The sequence below is a fragment of the Podarcis vaucheri genome (genome assembly GCF_965113315.1).
Source record: "Podarcis vaucheri genome assembly, chromosome: 6".
Lineage (NCBI taxonomy): Eukaryota > Metazoa > Chordata > Lepidosauria > Squamata > Lacertidae > Podarcis > Podarcis vaucheri.
In genome coordinates, this window is record NC_138764.1 from 58,064,579 (window position 1) to 58,085,285 (window position 20,707).

Here is a 20,707-nt window from a genome sequence, read left to right on the forward strand (position 1 = left end):
ACCTCAGATATGCAGATGACACAACCTTGATGGCAGAAAGTGAAGAGGAATTAAATAACCTTTTAATGAGGGTGAAAGAGGAGAGCGCAAAATATGGTCTGAAGCTCAACATCAAAAAAACGAAGATCATGGCCACTGGGCCCATCACCTCCTGGCAAATAGATGGGGAAGAAATGGAGGCAGTGAGAGATTTTACTTTCTTGGGCTCCATGATCAATGCAGATGGTGACAGCAGTCACGAAATTAAAAGACGCCTGCTCCTTGGGAGAAAGGCGATGGCAAACCTAGACAACATCTTAAAAAGCAGAGACATCACCTTGCCAACAAAGGTCCGTATAGTAAAAGCCATGGTTTTCCCAGTAGTGATGTATGGAAGTGAGAGCTGGACCATAAAGAAGGCTGATCGCCGAAGAATTGATGCTTTTGAATTATGGTGCTGGAGGAGACTCTTGAGAGTCCCATGGACTGCAAGAAGATCAAACCTCTCCATTCTGAAGGAAATCAGCCCTGAGTGCTCACTGGAAGGACAGATCGTGAAGCTGAGGCTCCAATACTTTGGCCACCTCATGAGAAGAGAGGACTCCCTGGAAAAGACCCTGATGTTGGGAAAGATGGAGGGCACAAGGAGAAGGGGACGACAGAGAATGAGATGGTTGGATGGTGTTCTTGAAGCTACTAGCATGAGTTTGATCAAACTGCGGGAGGCAGTGGAGGACAGAAGTGCCTGGCGTGCTCTGGTCCATGGGGTCACGAAGAGTCGGACACGACTAAACGACTAAACAACAACAACAAATATCCAATGCTATGCAATGGGACTTCTCTTTCCTCTCGTCTCCCCATGCATTCTCAAAATCTGCTCTGTCCTGTGATGTGGGCATGTCCAGTGATTATTTCCCTCAAAATTGCCAGATATCAAGGAAGCAGTGTTGCTCTTGCACAGGCAATCCAGGGCTTTGGTTGTCATCACAGCAGTTTATATAAGATGCTGAATGGCACAATGGTGCTTAGGGGGCATGAGTGAGTTGTGGAGCTAAGCTTGAGTTCCAGTATCAATCCCAGAGGGGAAATGGTCCTTTTTGCTAGCACCCACCTGCCCATCACTTGACCCTCTGCAGAGTGAATCATCAGGACTAAACTACAAAGAGGTTTGTTTGACAGGTGTGAACAGTGGATCAGTTAGGGCACATTCTTGAAGGGCACATCCTAGTTCAGATATATATAGGATCATGTGGGGAAATCAAAGGAAATCAGAACTTGATGGTAAATGTCTGATCCTGTTCCATAGTTGGGGGAAAGAACTGTTCAAGGCATCAGTCTTGAGCTTCTAACCAACCACCTTCACAGGCTGGTATCTTCTAATTATATTCTGCAATAACTAAGCCCTCTTTACATTGGGAAATGGGTCTGTTATGCACATGTCTGCTAGACAGCACATGTGGAAGACCACTTGTCTATCATCCACACAACTGTCCCAAAGCCACCACAAGCCTTCTGCAAGCACTTACAAGGCAGCTGGCAAATCCAATGCCCCCCAACCGAGGGCAGACGTAATTCCACACTCCTATACTGCCCCGGCGGATCCTCTGGCCAACAGCCAACTCCAGAAAGAAGAGAGGGATGCCGATGAGGATGAGCAATACGAGATATGGAACCAGATAGGCACCTGGCAGGAAAGAAAAAAGTCATTAGAGATGCCCGTCTTTGATCACACAGGTCCCAGCATGAGAAGGTGACCATGACTGCTCCTAGGAGACAACCACTTCTTACTTGTATGGCCCATCCAACTCTCATCAGCTCCAGTTAGCATTTGTCTCTAAACATTATTTGAAGCAAGTCTCTTAATTTAAAATGGTGCCGTGACAATAGAGGGAGAGGTTAATACAACTACAGCACACAGGATCACTTTAACACTCCATATCTAAATGTATATACAGTGTGGTTATTTTCTGCCTTCACAATGGCTGTTCCAGTGCCAGCTATGCAATTAAAGAGAACAATTCCTGGAAGGGCTGGATGAAAATGCTTCATAAAGGACTCCACTTAAATAGCAGGGCCATATATCTCTGGCTAGTTGAAGAGAGTACGAAACAAATGGGCAGTCTGAGAAATATAAACAGTTGGCCAGAGAGGCCAAAAACTCTCATGCTGGAAAACAGAGCTGTTGACCAAAAACTCAAATAAAAAGGAAAAATCAATATTCCTGGCACGTTCATAATTCTAATAAGACAGGAAAGCTGTGTAGGCAGGATTTTGATCCTGCTTCATATTCAGGGTAGTCAGATAAGCAGGCTGGAAATGATTAAGTGCACCCAGCACAACATCACCGAGTTAATTCTTGACACAACTCACAGCTTCTCAAAAAGATATAAAAATCCTTCACACAACTGGGTCAGCTCCTGACAAGAATCCACTGGAAGACTCTGATCAAAGCAAATGACAACAAGATTTCTTTTTTCCCCTTTAGGAAAAGGTCTTAGCTACAATTAATTTTATTATTATTTCTATTATTATTATTATTATTATTATTATTATTATTATTATTATTATCATCATATCTCACCTTTCCTCCCGAAGCATTTCAGGGCTCTGAAAGCAACCACTATTAGCACAAGCCACCGTAAACTCAAACTCAGTACTCTGCATAAAACTCCTCCACGACACTATTTAAAATAATTTCCAGCAGGGCTCATAATAAATATGAAAAAGACCTCAAAACAGAATAAAGAAAACCAACCATTTCACAGCATACCAAGAAACAGAAACTGTGGAGACCAAGAGCAAACAGGTACGGGTGGTTTTTTTTTTAGCAGAAAACCACTGCAGGGCCTTGATCTGGATGAGGAGTACATTCTGGATCAGGTCCCCTTTTATTTTAAAGAAAAAGCAGCCAGACTGAAGACTCTTATTTAAACATGTAACTTCACATCTCATGTAATTTAGACAGCAGCAGAAGTGAGTGATTGGCATCGTCTCCTTGGTGCTTTCTGTTAGAGGGCAGAGCCCTTTCTCTACCCTGCTGCCTTCAGGCATTAAGACGAACACTACTCCATTGCTAGTACCGCCAGTCCAGTCAGCTTCTCTCTGGGAAATGGCATGGTGCCATCTTGCCCTTTGCCTAAGGCAGCAAAATATATTGGGCCAGTCCTGGTCAGAGACAGCATAGCTGCTCTCCAACCAAGTTAGGTCAGAGGAACCAGTAAGGGCCTGGCTGGTTCTATGTAACTGTTGACAGGTTTGGTTCTTGACCCTGAACAAGTTGCCTCCCTGAGCAGCCTCACCAGTTCCCTTGCCTCAAACTTCTTTTCTGCCTAGTCTGGGGCCTCTTGACCCAGTCATCTGCTTCTAGTCCTTGTCTACCTCCTTCCCTGGAACCTGGAACTGCCTTGTCTTTGATTACGTCATTGCCTCTGACTCTGGTGACCCCAATAGGCAATGGCTTTCAAAATTCCATATACACTAGCAAAGCAATGCACTCCAGTTCCAAAGACAGACAAGTCAGCTGAGAAACTCAGGTGCTTCCTACACATTTAGGGCACACAGTAGCCATCAGTACACATAATGGGAAAACCAGGTTTTGTAACAAGATTATATGTACAATTAGAGGGTTCCCGTTTGCAACCCTAACCTGGGTGTTCAGCTTTCAACCCATGCAGCACCATCCTGTAAGTTCTTGAGCACACAATGTTCCAAAGAATTGGCCCAATACCACCCTTTTCCTAATGAAAATCTGTTCTCTCTGCTAGACATATGCACACTTCATTACTGAGAAGAAAACAACACACAAATTACTACTTTCACATACAGCAGTATTTTTTAGCAGAAAAAGCTTGCTGAACCAAGAAGCGATACAGACTTTATCAACCAAGGAATTGCATTTATCACAAAAGCATCTATCTATCAATAATCCATTCCTGTCGCATTACACCCAACTGATACTCAGCCAGCACTTTGCTTCATCCATGGATAATCCAGGAAGCATAAGCTTAATAGCAAGCAGGTAAGCCTTCAAGGTGCAACAACCATTCATTTAATGTTCTATTGACCACATTGAAGACTCAGCACTTGATAGGAGGGAAAACACCAGTGGTCACCTCTATCTGTGCAGCCAACCAAAGGGCAATGTGCCTTACACAGTCATCCTTTGCAATTATGCCTTTAATCTGCTTTTCCTGCAACTCGGTGGTTAAAAAAAAGAAAAAGATTAATGGAATATTATCATCCTATGTCACAGAGAGCAAGAATCACACCATGGAAAGCAAATTTGTTAGGAAATAGAGCACAACCTGTAAATCTGAAATAAATTAACAGTGCATAATCAGCTCAACTAGGGCAAATTCAAACAGATAGAAGAGTTGGCTGAGTTCAACTTTGTGAAAATCATTACCAAGCTATAGAGGAATGCCTTTTGTAGCAAGGGCTTGTTTATATATTTCACATATTTTGAGATAATAATGGTTCAGTGTGGTTCAGGCATGGATTTGCAGTGCACAATCAAGGAAAATACATGGCTGTTATAAAAAAAGACACAGTCCAAGAATAATGGCAGCCTTTCACCATCACAAATTGTTACCTGAACTCAAGATGACCAGGTAAATAATACTTGCACACTATCAAGCAGGAAAGGAGACTTACTCGCTGAGCGTGGTGGAGGAATAGTCTTGGTTTGTATAGAATAGATACTTAGAACGTGTCATAAGATTCAGGATAACTGTTCTTCATTTAACTCTTTAATGAGCAGCCTGATCATGCAGACTAGTGACTACAACAATCCATTGAAGGGAAAGCTATAGCTTAATGGTTGAGCACATGATTTACCCAGAATTTCCAGGAAGAGCCAGGAAAGGATCCTGTCTGAAATCTAGAGGGTTACTACCAGTCAGCATGGTCAGTACCATGTATTGTCTGCCTCAGTTTGAGATAACATCCTATGGCCTTCAAGCCTATGCTCCCTTCCTCTTGTATTATTATATTAGGAAAGCAGAACATGTGTCCATAACAGATGACTTTTATACTACCTTGCTCACTTACCTCCGCCATTCTTTTGACACAAATATGGAAAGCGCCAGACATTCCCCAGCCCCACGGAGTAGCCAATCTGAGCCAAAATGTACTGCAGTTTATTGTTCCACGCTGGCCGATCCTCACCAGTGTCATCCACATCCTGCTGCTTGTTCCAATTTTCTCCAGCCACATTTAAGACACTCTGTCTATAGTCCACAGGCTCCTCAAGGGCCAGCAGATCAGCCACTGATTCAGTGACATGCTCAGTACTTTGTTCCTTCTGGGTCACCTTGCTGTGCTTAGGCATCGAAACTGTCTGGCTCAGCCACTCCTATGTAGGAAGGGATTTTGGGGGCAGAGGGGAGCCCAAGATGGAGTGGGTATCTGCTAGGGCAGGTGCAGGTTTTGAAGGTCAGCTCTCAGATCCTGGTCATCTACGAGATCTGAAAAACAAAAAACAAATGAATTAAAACATTACACTTCTCTACTTTCTTCGGTGTTCTTGAGTATCCAGAGCCATGTGATTCATCAATATGCAAATTCAGAAAGGCATCTGCCTGAGAATTCAGTTTTCGAGAGCCAGTGTGGTGTAGTGGTTAAGAGCGGTAGTCACGTAATCTGGGAAACCGGGTTCGTGTCTCCGCTCCTCCACATGCAGCTGCTGGGTGACCTTGGGCCAGTCACACTTCTGTGAAGTCTCTCAGCCCCACTCACCTCACAGAGTGTTTGTTGTGGGGGAGGAAGGGAAAGGAGAATGTTAGCCGCTTTGAGACTCCTGAAGGGGAGTGAAAGGCGGGATATCAAATCCAAACTCTTCTTCTTCTTCTTCTTCTTCTTCTTCTTCTTCTTCTTCTTCTTCTTCTTCCTTTTAAAAAAGCACACTTCTAGTCCTCAAGGCTTGAAAGTGTGCAAGCAATGCCTGGTGAAATCTTGGGTTCTGGGGAGGAGATAAGACTGAATAGGAGATACAGGAGGTAGAATTGCAGTGCTCTGCATAGGTTGTGCAGAAGCAAATAAATTCAATAAATATGCAAATTTTCTCTATATGCATAGTCTATAGAAACTGAAGCTTTACTTGCTGCAGAAATTGGGACTTAAGCAGAATTTTTCCGAAGCAATATATGTATAGGGGTATGTCTGGGGATGGACGGACCGTGAAATGGTTACATTCTCACAATGCTGTACCCTATAAGGTCCTGTAATTCACCACCCGGTTGTCTTTCTTAGTCCCTCCTCCTTGTTGTCTGGAATCTGTGAAAGTCTGAGGTTTGGCAATAGCTAAGTGCTATAACTTCTGTTTTACCTGTGCTTGGTGCCAACAGTGTGTCAGGTGCTATTTAGCTTAAAATATTGTTGCACTAAAGAACTGGGCAGGCCTCGGCAGTTCTTCCATGACGACAGCAAGCACCAAGGTTATCTCTCAGCTGATGACATTATCAGAGCAACTGGGATGGCCAGGAATTGTAGGTTAAATTGCCCATGACAGTTTTACAACAGATTGTATCTGCAAAATGTTTGGCACTGCATGCAAAGCCATTGATTACTCCTGCCTCTCCATTCAAGGGCTGCTGTCTTTCAACAGAGCTAAACCAGCCCAGTCCCCTGGACTCCAGTGAAACCCTGCCAGTTTTACACTCTGCAAAAATTTTATACTGAACTATTTCCAGATTTATGGGATTTGGTTTCCTTGAAAGCATGTGTGAATAAGGCAATGAAAAGGTCGTTTAAAAACAGTTTTTATTAGCATATTCCTGACAATATTAGGAGCAAATTTGTTTTCTGCGAAATTTCACCTCAGGTCCCATAGAGTGGGAGTTACCTTAACAACATCTGACTATGCATTATTGGCTTTCTCATGTAGAATGAGCTATCAGTTGTAGATATAGCTCACTCTGCTTATATGGGATGTACTTGCCAAAGAATACTTTCTAAACCAGGCAACAAAGTCTCATTATGATAATTGTCCCCACACTGGCCATATTTATTTATTTTTTGCACCACTCAGAATGCAGTGGTTGCTCCTCATGAAAGGCAGTAACAAGAACAAGAACAAGAACAACAACAACAACAACAACAACAACAACAACAGCAGCAGCAGCAGCAGCAGCAGCTCATGATCCCAGCTTGGAAAAAAAATTCTTTCAGAATCCTGGCAGACAGCCTATGCAAAGACCACTATGCTGTCAGAAATGCAGAAGGGACAGAATGTCAATGGGAGGCTGATTTTGAGAAAGGTTCATGGGCAAGCACACACATATGCCCTTATAAAAAAGTCTCATGTCTCAGGGCATTCTTAAGAAGAAAATAACCATCAAAGTATCATCAAAATACATACAGAGTGAAAAGCTGATATAAGTAAGAATAATTTCTCCCCAGAACAAACAGTACCATACTACTAGAGTTCTGAGTCTCAAATTAATGCAGTATGAATCAGTGAAAGGCCTTAGTAACTCTTAACTATTACAGCTGTAACTGAATGACTCATCAACCATGAAGACAGAAATCCCATCAATCATTATCATTATTGTCCATTGATCAAAAAAAAAATGCACTTGATAAAATAGAATGGGTCTGTGTGTGGTAACAATACAAGTTTGATTGCACTTTGGCACGCTTGCTGATCTTGATGCAGCGCATGACTAGTTAAACCAGGGGTTGAAAATCATTACTGCTCCAGGGACCAGTTTTGACAGATGGGCAGAACAATTTACCTGTGACATCACTGCGGAAATCCCATGACTGAAAGCTGTGTTGTTTGGCCCATCTGTCAAAATCCATTGTGCATGATTCCCAAATGCCCAATAGCCAGTTGGCTGTTGGTATTTGGGAACCACAGCACAAGAGGTGTAGCCAGTTCTATGCCTGGAACTTTGGGAAGCACTGAGCATAGGCCTAGTAAATAAGTTCTTTCTCCTGCCCACCAGCTGGGAATGCTGCATTTTCAGGCACTGGCTGAATGAGGGAATTCTTTTTCACACAGCCAATGCCTCCAAAATGCTCCCAGAACAAGGAGTGCCCTCACTGCCCATCAATAGAAACTCCTTGCCCTTTCGAGCTGGGCGTGTGCACACACACCACCCATCAGCAGAGTTCAGTTCAAGCTTCTGATTGTTCCTTTGGACCCACATCTGCACTTACTCCACACCAGATGCCACATATGTCGTGAATGTCTGAGATCCATGAATGAAAAGGAACCCACTAATTCATTGAATATGTTATGTGACACTATAATTCCCTTACTAACCCTTTTTATGTGTGTGGTGTCATCTTCCATAGCTACCTGTAACTGCAATATTTCTGTGCAACAAGTGGAACAGAAGTTTCCTTGGCCATTTGCTAGTTTGATCTAACACGCTAGAGAAAAACTGGAACACACAATATGAGACAGCAGAATGTTGGTAGCTGCATCCCAGCAATCCATTATAGCAGCCTTCCCAACCTTATGCCTTCAACTCCTCTCAGCCACAGCCAGCAGAGCTAATAGTCAAGGAAGATAGGAGTTGTGATCCAAAACATCTGGAAGCACCAAGTTGAGGAAACCCACATTATAGAGTCCAGGTTTAGGACAATGTTTGTTTATTTATCACATTTGTTTCCAGCACTCTGTCCAAGAAGGTCAAGGTGCAGTGCATGAGATTATTCCTGTTCTTCATCACACCACTGTGGAGTATGTAAGACCAAGATTTGTGCAAGGTCATCAGTAAAACCACTGACTGAGTTGGGATTTGAACCCAGCTCTCCCTGCTCTACACCCAACACTCTTCCTATTATACAACACTGTGTTTCAATGTGCAGGGTTTAGTACATTTAATTGCATCATTTAAGACAGGTTTCTTTTTCTTTACCAGCAACCAAGATCCTTCCTAACCCAAGAAGCAAGAGAATCTGAAATTATTCTTCATCTGAGAATGGTACACAACTTCATATGGATCAAACTGCAGACACCTCACCTAACTGGCTAGCTATTGACCTGTACTCATAGCAAGAACAATGATTCATTTGGCTTGGCCTTCTCCTTTCATGTGCTTCAAAGAAATGAATGTTCCTAACCAGGTCAGTAGTTCTGTGACTTGGGGAAAGTCACAAGGCTCTGTGGTGGAAAGTATTCCTTATCACTGGGGTAACGATGAGGAAGTGTAGTACACCAAGTTCTAAGAATGTCATATTTAAGCCAATATGGAAAAAAGACAACAGAAAAGGTTGGATCAATGAGAACCTTGGGCCTTAGGTTGAAGAAGGTTTCAGCTGTTTACTAGGTACCAGGAAAAAGGTTCCTCCTGATGCTGTGGTGATCCTGCCATGAAACATGAGATCTGAGGGCGCTCAGAAAAGGACGCACTTTCTGAAGGTGACTTATCCCTGAAGTGACTGTTGTAAGCAGTGAGAGAACACAATGGCATGTTTTTACCAAACTAAATCCTATTGTAAATTATATTTAATTTGGGGAAACTAATTAAACTGATTGGATACATCGTTCTTAGACACTACCGATACAGCAAGTGCATAGAACTGACAGTGTATCTTAGCAACAGGCAGCTTAAAATAGCATTTCTAATAGAAGTAGGAACCGGATGGTTGAACTGCGAGTTCTCAAAAGGAAGGAAATAATGAGGTGAAGAAGCAAACCAGTCTAAAATATCTCACTGTTAAGCATTCCTATCCCCTCGTGAGGCTTTCTAAAACCCACAAGCAATTCACTGGATCTTCTGCAAGTTCACAGTTATTGTCTGAGCTGGTTTCCATAAACATTACTAGGGAGAACTGGGACTCTCCAACAGTACCCACACAAGCAAAGAATAACTTTCTTAGCAGTGTATAAACCTATAGAAAGTGTGCTGTTTAACAGACAAAGCTGTGCTATACTGAGGCAAATCTAGCCTGGAACTGTCTGACGGGAAACAGCTTTTCAAGATCTCTGGGAGAGGTTGTTCCCGGACAGAAGACCTGGCTTTTCTTATTCCACACCTCATGCAACAGCAAAGTAAATGTATTTGATTTTGTAAGGTAAGGCTGCCTTGGAGTAAAGGGGGGTGGGGAGGCTGGTAAATAAGGAAGGCCTGTGATCACATGGAGGAAGCTGCTGTCCTTGGTGTTGATCCTTCCATCCAGTTCAGCATACAGTTATAAATTATAAGATAGAGAGACTGTGTTAAAAAGATGAGATTTGTAACTAGCACAGGGCTAAGTAACCATCCCATTAGCGCAAGAATTTCCACTTGTGCAGTGGATAGCTTATTTACTTTGCTTGGACACAGAGGGAAGACCTGTGTGCACCCCACACCCTCCCCAAATTTGCTCAGGAGGTTGGAGGAACCCCTAGAACAGACTGTGCAAAGTCCCATTGTACAAACAGAATCCTTGTGCTGACAGGACAGTTACGTAGTGCTGCATTTGATACCAGCTTATCTTTTCAACACTAATGCTGCAATAGATGAGACGTTCAGCACCAAGGACAGAATTCTTTCTCCATGTGTCATAATTTCCTTCTTTTGGGACAATGTAAGCTTCCTGTTTTACTGCATGCAGGCCATATCAGAATATGGACTTTCTTTTGTTTTCTTTTTGCCACACATCTCCTCATATTTGCCAGTAGCCCATCAGAAAGCTTCACTGATCCCAATTATCAAAATATAAGCATAGTAAGCTTATTAGAATGACCTACATTCTTACCATCAGCTTGGTTTGGGAAGTCAACCACCAATACACCTTTTACTACCATCAGATCCAAAAGATTGTGCCTGGATAGCTCAGTTGGTTACAGCATGGTGCTGATAACACCAAGGTTGCAGGTTTGATCCCCATATGGGACAGTTGCATATTCCTGCATTGGGGTTTCACTAGATTATTCACAGGGTCCCTTCCAACTCTACAGTTCTCTCATTCTGTGCCAATATCAAATGAACTGTTTTGAAGCAAGTCTTGAATCAAGGTTAGACGTCATGAAAAGAATATTATTACAATATAGCTATATGCCTGTAGCATAATGAGCTACATGGTTATTATCCCATAAAACATATTCTTTGTCTTCTGATGTCATTTGTTCCTGCAAACTCCTCCTTCATCCTGCTGTCTGCCATGCCATCCCTCTTGATGATGCCATTGACTGATCTGCTCCAAAGTCCACGTGGGGATTCCAAGTAATGTGCCATCAGTCCTCTGGCTGTCTTCGACTCAGCTGCTCTGATGTTGCAAAGGCAGCAGCCTTAAACCATGCAGCTGAGGGCTAAAGAGAATTTAGCAGACACGGTTGGAACCCCAAGGCCCACAAGCAACTGCTGTTACATTCAGCTATGTATGGTAGGCATGTGTTATCACCATTAAACATATGACTAAGGCAGATTGAGGGTGGAGGTGCCTAAGGCCACTCAATAAATTCATGTGAGAGCAGAGATTTGAAGAGAGTAGTTTCCCATGTCATGTTACCCTTGCACAGCAACCCTCTGCATGCTCAGTAAAGTAGACACACCTAGGGATACTATAGTTTGCCATGTTCATACATGGCATCTGATGATGTTGGCAAAAACGTGCTGCTCCAAACTGGGTCAGCTTGCAGTGGCACTTCTGTATGAGAGGCATTGTGCTATTGTGGTGGTTGGCATTCCCAGCCTTAAAATGAGTTTTCCTAGTGCAGTTTTTTGCGAGGTCAAGCCAGGAGAGCATCTGCTTTGCATGCAGAAGGTGCCACCTTCAATCCCCTGGATCACCAGGCAGGACAGGAGGTGACCCCTGCCTGAAACCCTGGAGAGCCACTGTTAGTGTAATACAGAATGGACCAATGGTCTGACTTGGTGTAAGTCAGCTTTCTAAAGTCCCCCTGATCCTAATTTCTTACACTGATGCTGCACGGATGTGAATAATAGAAATTAACCCAGGGAGTGAGAAGAAATAAATTGTGTTATCCTGTTTCATTTATTTCAGGCACAATTCACAGGGGAAAATTTCCTCTGCAAGCAGCACTCACTGAAGTGAGTAAGAATTGCTTAAGAGCAAAGCCCACTGTTCAGCTCGCACTGGTGCCTTACAATGGATAGCAGAGAGGTATCACAAGAGACACACTTTGTATGCTGATATGTGCAATGTTAGCACAGGTTCTCTATTCGCACCTTCCAGCTTCTTTGGGGAGGGGGATTGTTCCTTATGCTGGTGACCTTTAGCACACAAACAACCCACAAAACTCACCCCATATGGCCTTCTGTCTGAATGGATATTGCCAGAGCTAAGTATATCCTTCAATGGTGTGATTGTATCTCTCAAGTGCAAAAATGACACTGGGCACAAAATTCAGCACCCTAAAAAGCCCCACAGCTTTCATATGGGGAAAACAGAGTTTCTAGCTCTCAAGAGGCTATGAAGACAAGCTTGGAAGTAGATGAGTGGCACTCCCTTATCAAATATCAGGAGGAGGGCTGAGCAGGATTTCTTGTGCCTGGATTTGTTCTGTTTTCCCCAGTAATAATCTAAAACAGAAGCAATTCTACAGAACATGCAACAATAGTCAAATTGGCCTGCTTTAAAAATTTACATCAGTCAGACAATTCTGGGGTGTGATTTTTCAATAAGAATTTGAGCAAAATTGGCGAAGAATTTTGTTGCTGCTGTTGGTTATACTGCCCTAAACATTGTTAACAATATAATGGATCTTCTTTCCAAAGACCTGCTATCAGATGCTAAAAATGGGCCAATGCCCAGAATCTTGGACCTTAGAGACTTGAGATCAAATCCCTGCCGAGCCATGAATTCACTGGGTATTGGGCACATCACACTCTCTCAGCCCAATTATTCTGCTGCAAAACATGGATAATAACAACATATGGCACAGGTTTGTTGTGAGCTGGAATACAGGGGTGGGGGTGGGGAAATAGTGTTTTTGCATGGTGGCAGAACAATCCTATTGGGGAGAGGGAAGGATTCTGCAGTGGAGCTAAAAACACTTCTTAAACCCCGACAGCTTGCTGCCAGGCAAGGGTGGGGGTCAGGAGACTGCTTTTTCTTACCCTTTTCTTTGCCATTTTCCACCACCCTTCCCATTGCCGTCAGTGGGAGGAAATTAACCATGGCAGTGTACAGGACTCCTCTTAAGGCCATGTTATGTAAATGAGGGTGCTTAGGATCCTGTGCATCCTCAACACAGAGACACCCAAGTATCCTCCCCCCTGCCCCCCCCCCCACTGTATGGGACATCCCAACAGCAAGCCTCTTTCCACTTGGCAGCAGAGAAGCACTTATGCTGCATCTAAGAGCTGCTTGGCTGGTCTGTGGTCACCTTTAGCATCTTAAAAGTGCTATCAGGTAGGATTCAGCTGTGTTGCTGCACAAGCAGAATGAAGTCCACTCACTGAACAAGAATTAAGCTGCCTCTCCTCCCCTTGTGCTCCCTAAATCTTTGCTCTGGAGGATGGGGGCGGGGTACCCAAAACAGGAGCATGTGGGAGTTCCCTTGCCAAGCAGACCTCGTCCCACTCACAGATACCCCAATTAATGCCATGTTGAATTCCACTTGTAGGCCTTTATTATTAATAATTTTATTACTAGTAATAAAAGACGTCACAGCTTACTCCAACAGCACTCTTATGAGGGGCTCAAGACTTATTTCACAGCATTGCATTTGGGAGTCTCTCAGGGAGAGCTAGGGAGTCAACTACAAAACACATCTCAACTCTTCGTGTCCCCACATCAATACTTTCATAGATGTCTCCATTTGTTTTCATATCTCAAAGGAGAGAGAGAGAGAGAGAGAGAGAGACTTTGCACCATCATTGGCCAGAAAATGAGTAAAAAGGGGCTATTCATCCAATACAGGCCATGTTCATTTCTTGTTTGGTATCATAGCAGCATATATAAGTTATAACAATATGACCCTGTATTTGAAGGCAGTGAAAGCCAGTAATCATATGACTCCCTTAATGATGTGAATGCATTCACAAGGTGGAGTTTTTCTATTTAGAGCCTGAGGGCAAATTGGTTCTTTACTACAAAAACAGAAGGCTAATCTTCCCATGGAAATCAGAAGCAGGGGACTCAGGATTAAAACTGGGGGCTGCACCTTCATGAAAGACAGCATTGCCAACATAAACTATATTCACCATCTTACTGTCTTGCAGCAAAAGCAACAGAGTCTTGTGGCACCTTAAATTAGGTCAACAAAACTTACAATGGCGCAAGCTTTCGTGGACTATAGTTCACTTCCAATATGTACCCGCAGGAATACGGTTCACTTCCAATACATACCCACTTTCTCCCCTTGCTCTGATATACATTCCCCTCCCCTCTGTCTCTGATCTTGGAGGGTTGCTGATAACAAAGAAAGGAGGCCAAAAAAAATGGCTTCGCTAACTCCCCTGGGAGACATGAAGACAGAGGAGGAGCAGAGCGATGCAGGTGTGAGGCCCAAAGCTGCTGAAAGAGAAAAGGTCACCCTTGAGGAAGGGCAAGAGGAGAGGGACAGATGGAGAGATGGCACTGCTGAATGATGTCAGGAGGACCCCCCCAGAGGCCACCAGCAATGCATTCTCCATGATTAATAATGGATGTGGCACTTCTAGCTGCGCCAAGTGCCTTGCCATTTTAAAACTCATTTTAAATCTCTCATCCTCCTTCTGCGCACGCACGCACACACATACACACATACGCACATAGTTTAGTCAGTAGAGCATGACTCTTAATCTCATGTGGGTTTGAGCCCCATGCCGGGAAAAAATATTCTTGCACCCTTGTGGTCCATCCCAACTCTACAATTCTATGATACTATTATTCTTGTCACATTAGAAATGGGGAGCAGACCCAGGGCCACGCAGAGGCTAAGCTAGAAATGGAACCCTGAACTCCTAGACCCAACATTCTGTCTGAGAGTCCCTATTGACTCTCAGCATCAGAGAATGAGCTTTCTAGAAGACAGACAAGCAAATGGAAACTTTATTATTCCCTTGAGAACATCAAGATGGATAGAGATGCCCTTCTAAAAGGATGCTTCTCTGCAGCTAAAAATAAGTCACAGGCTAGGAAGATCCATATGGGCTGTGCAACAGAAGAGACCCTGCTGGATTATCCGACAGTTTTATCTAACCTTAGGATCTGTGAAACATATGTCCGCAAACAGGAAGGGCCAAAACCAGGGGAAGAGCCATAGCTCAGTGGCAGAGCATCTGCTTTGCATACAGAAAGTCTCAGGTCCAATCCCTTGCATCTCCAGATAGGCCTAGGAAAGACCCTTGTATGAAGCCCATGAGAGCCGCTATTAGTTAGTGTGGACAATATCAAGCTTGATATATGTCAGCTTTCTAAGTTCATTATTAAGCTATAGTGGCATGCTGCATAGTAATTCAATGTCATTTGTAGAGAGAGTCACATGCCACGTTGGCCTTCCAATTAGGTGGTCGTGGTGGAGATCTAGGAACATACTAATATGGAACAGTACTTTTCTTGCTGCAGCAGAAGAGGGAAGGTACATCCTGAACTCTTGGCACATGTGCTTCTGCTGCTTATGCACAACAAGGAATGAACAAAGGTTGGAGGACCTGATGCTATGAGCGAGGGAAGAGGTGGGAAAGTGAGCTGAGGCTGGATATGAAGCATAAATGGTTAGGAAGTCATGGAACATCAAGGCATGGGGTGCAGGGCATATTGGAGGAAATGGAAACCAGATAGTCCAATAAGGGGTCTGTTCATCCAGCTGCAGGACGTGGAATGGTAGTGAAGGAGGCCTTATCAGAGAGGACCAGGTGAGGTGGGACAGGGGATGATCCTCCAGCAGCCTGAGGATGGTGCCATTAAATGGTGCAGTAGGCACCATTTAAACATTTCTTCTGGGGCACTAAAACACCCACATAGCTTGCACATAGCTCCTGAGATAGGAATTTTATTCCAGATTCACTCTGGTTTAAGCAAAAGTGTTAATGGAACTTTGCACACATGCTTCCAATTGCAAATGCAAATCAGGAGCAAACACCATACACACAATCTATTTTTTTAGGCAGTTATGCTACAGTCAGAGCTGCTTCTTAATAGGAAGGCTATTTGGATCTATCACTTTCCACTTCCAAACCCCATTCAAGTACGTACGTCAATAGCTGATGACTTGGATTGTATTTTAAAAGGGTTTATTGATCATTTCAAAAAGAGCATACTAAAAAAGGAAGATTCAATGCATAGGAATTATATCAAAAACAATGGCATCTTTTTTCCCCACCAAGGCTAAAAGCAGATCCAATGCAACCAACATTTTCACAAATGCCCAGGCTTTTTTTAAAAAAGAAACAAGACAAACATCTAGCATCCTCTCCCCCACCCTAAACCACAGCTTAGGAGTCAAATGAATGCAGCTTCTTGTGGCCCGTCTTCTATACCCCTAACTTCTGTGATGAATTACCCCAGAGAGAGGTGGGGCCAAGCGAGCCAGGATTCAAGCGCCGGCGTTTCATTATTCATGAGGACGGAGTGGTTTCTGCTTCCTTTCCCAATGTTACAATCAAGGTCACACTTCAGGCTGCGTGGATTTCAGGATGGCCACTGACGATCTATATACCCCGCTCCCCACCCCATACTTACTTAAAATGTCAGCTCTCCAAGCATCTCTTCGGAAGGGATCGTGGCAATCCCTCCGGGCTTCAGCAAAGGGCGATTTGCTCGTCTCTCTCTCTCCCCCCCCCCCCATCTATCTCGCCCAAACGTGCCTCCTTCCGTTCCGCATCGCTGGCTATTTTTAGGCTTCAGGTGACGCGCCTCCTCGCCTTGCTCCCTTTTCCCTTTTCTCCACCCTTGGTCCACCTGCCTTCCTCCTCCCCAGTTGCTAGGCGAGATCCTTTTTCCATCCTCGCCTAGCAACCGGGAGTTTCCTCTTTCCCTCTCTCCCCCCCCCCGTGTCCTTTTGGTAAAGCGATGGAAACAAGCAGATCCTACCTGCGTACCGGGAAGAAACAGAGGGAAGACGAAGGAGAAGGCGCGAGGAGGCGCCGCCCCTGCCCCCAAAGGGCTCACTCTTCCTTACCTTCCTTACCAGCGGGATGCCCGCCCCGTCGGCGCGCCGTCGAGGAACTCCTGCGGGACGCAGGACGGAAGGCGGCTGCGCTGGGCCGGGCGGACCTGTGACAACTCGCCGGGGAAAGTGCTCTGGCGGCTGGGCAATGGGAAGAAGGCAAAGCCGCGCGCCCTGACCTGACGCGCGCCTCGGCTTCCCCAGGTGGCCGCGCTGCGCTCGGGCCGCTCTTCGCCCAGTTGCTCCGCTGCTGCTGCTGCTGCTGCTGCTGCTGCTGCTGCTGCTGCTGCTGCTGCCGCTTCTCCTCCTCCTCCCCGAAGGCTCGCTCTTCCTGCGGCTCTCTCAGGTCCGTCGGCTCGTCGCCGTCGAGAGCCCACGGAGCAGGCTGCGTCGTCGTCGTAGAGGCGAGAGCACCTTGGCGCGGCTCGCCTTTCCCCAGGCAAGGAGAGCGTCTTTTGGCCGGGCGCGCGTGACGTAGGCTTGAGTCACTCGCCGACGCGCGTCAGTGGGAAAGCGCGGGGCTTCGGCTGGCAACGGTCTGGGCTCGCCGCCCTTCGGGGATCCGGCGGCGGGAGGGGGTCGCGGGGGAGCAGCCAGCCGCCTCTCCCGCACACACACCCGGCGCCCCAGAGCGGTGGCATGGGGGCCCGAGCGGGGTTGGACGCTGCTGCTGCTCCGCGGACCCTCCCTGGCAGGGCCAACCAACACCTGATGCTTCGGTGAAAGGCGCGCTTTTCCCGGCATGCCTCGGGCGAGCCGCTTGGGCACTGCGGGAAAGTGTCCGCAATCGCGAGCAGCCTGGGGTGTGGATGGACGTGCTGCCACCTGGAAGGTCAGAAGAGTTCCAACGCATATAGGCAAGGCAGTATTATCAAGGGCCCAGAGTTTGGGTCTGAAGAATCAGGAACTTCCCAGCTCAGAGAGCTCAAGCTCGGGAGCAGTCTAAAGGCCACACACTTGAAAAGATCCAGCCAGGGCAGCCTCACCACACAGACAGGGATCTGTCTAAAAAGTTGTGTGCTCCGAGAGGAAAGCAGAAAAGGAAGAAGCCCAAACCAAGGAACTAGTGCCATCATCAGCTCCTGAAGTGGCACCAATGCCCTGAGGCCGCTTGTCCTTGTTTTGGTGTTTTAAATGGTAAAGCGCCTTTGGCAGAATGGCAGTATTATTCTGAAGGATCCACTAAGCACATTGCATAAAATGATGCAATGTAATCACATTCCTAGCCACTCTTACACATTCCACTGCTCGGGTGGCATATCCTCCACTCAAAGTCTATTTTCATCTGGTCATGAGTGTCCCCACCCATTGCCCTCCATCCCATCTCACTTCCCCCCTCCCATTACTGGCAACTGATGGTCGGTTGTCCAGCTGTGAGCTTCTTAATCATTTCCCCCCCAGGACTGGAGGTCTTCAGTGACCAAGAGCAGGGAGGGAGAGCCACCTGTGGCAATTGGTTCTGCTGCATGGTGGTACAATCTTTACTCCCCCACCCCCCAAAATGGAGGTCTGCTCACTGCCGAAGGGCAGAGAGGGAGAGGCCAAGTTCAGCAGCAATCAATGTAATTAACCACTCATGGTTGACCAAATTCTACCATGACCCACCCAGCAATAAAACACCAAGTCTCACTCTGGGTTGCTGTCTTTTGACGAGGCAGTTGGTAAGCGCTGCAAGGACTGGGGCAAGTGCCCCCTCCCTGCCTGATGCAGAGCTTGGTGAGAGGGTGCATTCAATCTTGCAACCTCCTGCACGAGCACCTGGCTGGTCAAGGAGCATAAAAGCTCAACTGCTCACTGGGGCAGGATATTGCCAACATGTGAAGCTACTGGACCAAGTTCCAGCTGCTGGTTTTGGTGTATAAAGCCTTTGCAGCTTGGGACCAGGATATGTGAAAGATCACCTCACCCCTTATATACCCAACCAATCACTGCTGTGCAGCTGAAGTCCTCCTGCAGATGCCACATTATCAGGAGGGTCTGCTTCTCACAATTGCGTCTTAGTGCTATCCTTTAGAATTCCCTTCCTGTAAGTATTAGACAGGTGCCATCTCCGTTGTCTTTTCAGCACCTACTTCCAACAAGCCTTTAAGTCAAGATCTTTCCCTGTCTACATCTCTACTGGAATAATGTAAGGACGTTTTTATTGTTATATCAGTTGTTGGTTGCTGCCCTGGGCTCCTTCCTTTGGGTGGAAGGGCAGGATATAAGTTTAATAAACAAATAAATATTAAATATAAATGCATTTGCACCCATATTGCAATAACCTCAATATGGGTGTCTTTCTTGATGGTGCAGGTATTTAAAAAGAAAAACTGCCTGTGGGTAAAGACTTCATCCAAGCACATAGCACATTAGTGACTCAGTGAGATTTTCTTTATCCATTTTATCTGCTGGCCTGGGTATCTATAGATGGTTGTTATCTTTCCTTTTCCCTTTTACCTCCACCCTGCCTGTGCAATAAAGTTATTTATATTTTGACATTTGGCTTCCTTGGTTTTTTAAATGGCAATTTATCAGAATTTTCCCTGTGTGCTTCAGACAGTGGGTTATGTCCCTTGAGACATCTCACAAAATACTGTCAAGTTCTGTGTCTTTGGAGACATAAATCAAATGTTCTCTTCTTGTTTATATTTTTTCTAAAGCAGTGTGGGAGGCAGGAGTCTGAGTTAGGGCAAAGAAACTCCTCAAGAGCAGCTGGACAGCCTTAGGTGTGACAAGTGGTTCATTCTGTTTGGTGGAAGTCTTTTCTCTCTCTCTTTTTGGTGGAAACAGGATTATTTTATAAGTAAGAAAAAGGACCCCACTAAAATACGTTCCAGCTGGCCTATCACCTTATTTATCCATTGTGCAGAACCTAGCTCATTTAGATGTTTAACAAATTTGTGATTCTGCACTGACAATTTAATGAAGAAAGGCTACCACAGCATTAAAAAGAGAAGCCGTCTTTCCTATTGTTTCTCATGTCCTACTGAGCAGAGCAATCCTAGTCCTAGATATGCACTGCAGGAGGGAGCCAGGTGTTACTCTCGGCTGTGGCACTGCTGCTGCTGCTGGTGAGGATCTGCTTCCACAAAAGCTGCTACTGTGCCCACTGATGGGCACAAGCTACTGATGATCTAAACCCTGAATAGTGTAGAAGGGGGGCAGGACAGGGCTGGCAAGGATCCACTGGATCCTAAGCTGGTCCAGCCTCCAGAGAAGAGTTCAGTCTGCATCTCTCTGCTGTGCAAGCATGGAACTGGCAAAGCAAAAATTAAGAAAATAATATCCGGACACCTCCACTCATCTTTCCCCGTGGGTGGTAAGTTAAAGCAGCAATAACCAGCAATGGGTTAGCTCTTTCCCCCTCACCCTCTCCCATCATTTTTCTGCTATAAGCAGTCCCCACCTCAAACTGTTATTTGCTCTGCCAAAGAAAGCTTATGGATACTTCTAAGTCCTCCAGATCTGGATACAACTTTCTGCCTGCTGGATCACATTATTCATATTTTACCTAGGAGATAACAAAATGTTTAAGGTTGGGCTGAATAGATTATGTTCACCTTCTAAGAAAGGGGGCAGAAATGGGTACCTATAGTTAGGGATGGGGGAGAATATTGATTCAGTTCACATTTAGAGGTGAATCCATCAGATTCACCTCTAAATGTGAACTGAATCAATATTCTCAGATCACAAAACAGAACAGAAACAAAACTTTGAAATTTGCGCTCATCCAAATTTTGTGATGCAATTACC

The 20,707-nt window shown here is 45.1% G+C and overlaps 1 protein-coding gene across 2 annotated transcripts in view; it reads right to left on the reverse strand.

Moving 5' to 3' along the window:
- SLC6A17 (solute carrier family 6 member 17) overlaps positions 1-17,242 on the reverse strand; it is a 30,060-nt gene extending 12,818 nt beyond the window's left edge. Inside the window, exons 1-3 of one of the 2 annotated variants that reach the window (XM_082228425.1) lie at positions 16,985-17,242; positions 5,029-5,444; positions 1,506-1,663 (exon numbers count right to left, since the gene is read on the reverse strand). In XM_082228425.1, coding sequence (XP_082084551.1) covers positions 1,506-1,663; positions 5,029-5,308 — 438 coding nt within the window. In that variant the 5' untranslated portion in view covers positions 5,309-5,444; positions 16,985-17,242. Of the gene's footprint in view, positions 1-1,505; positions 1,664-5,028; positions 5,445-16,545; positions 16,726-16,984 lie in introns of those variants that run through there. The other variant, XM_082228426.1, reaches the window with a different exon arrangement.
- Between the last annotated feature and the right edge of the window lie 3,465 nt (positions 17,243-20,707).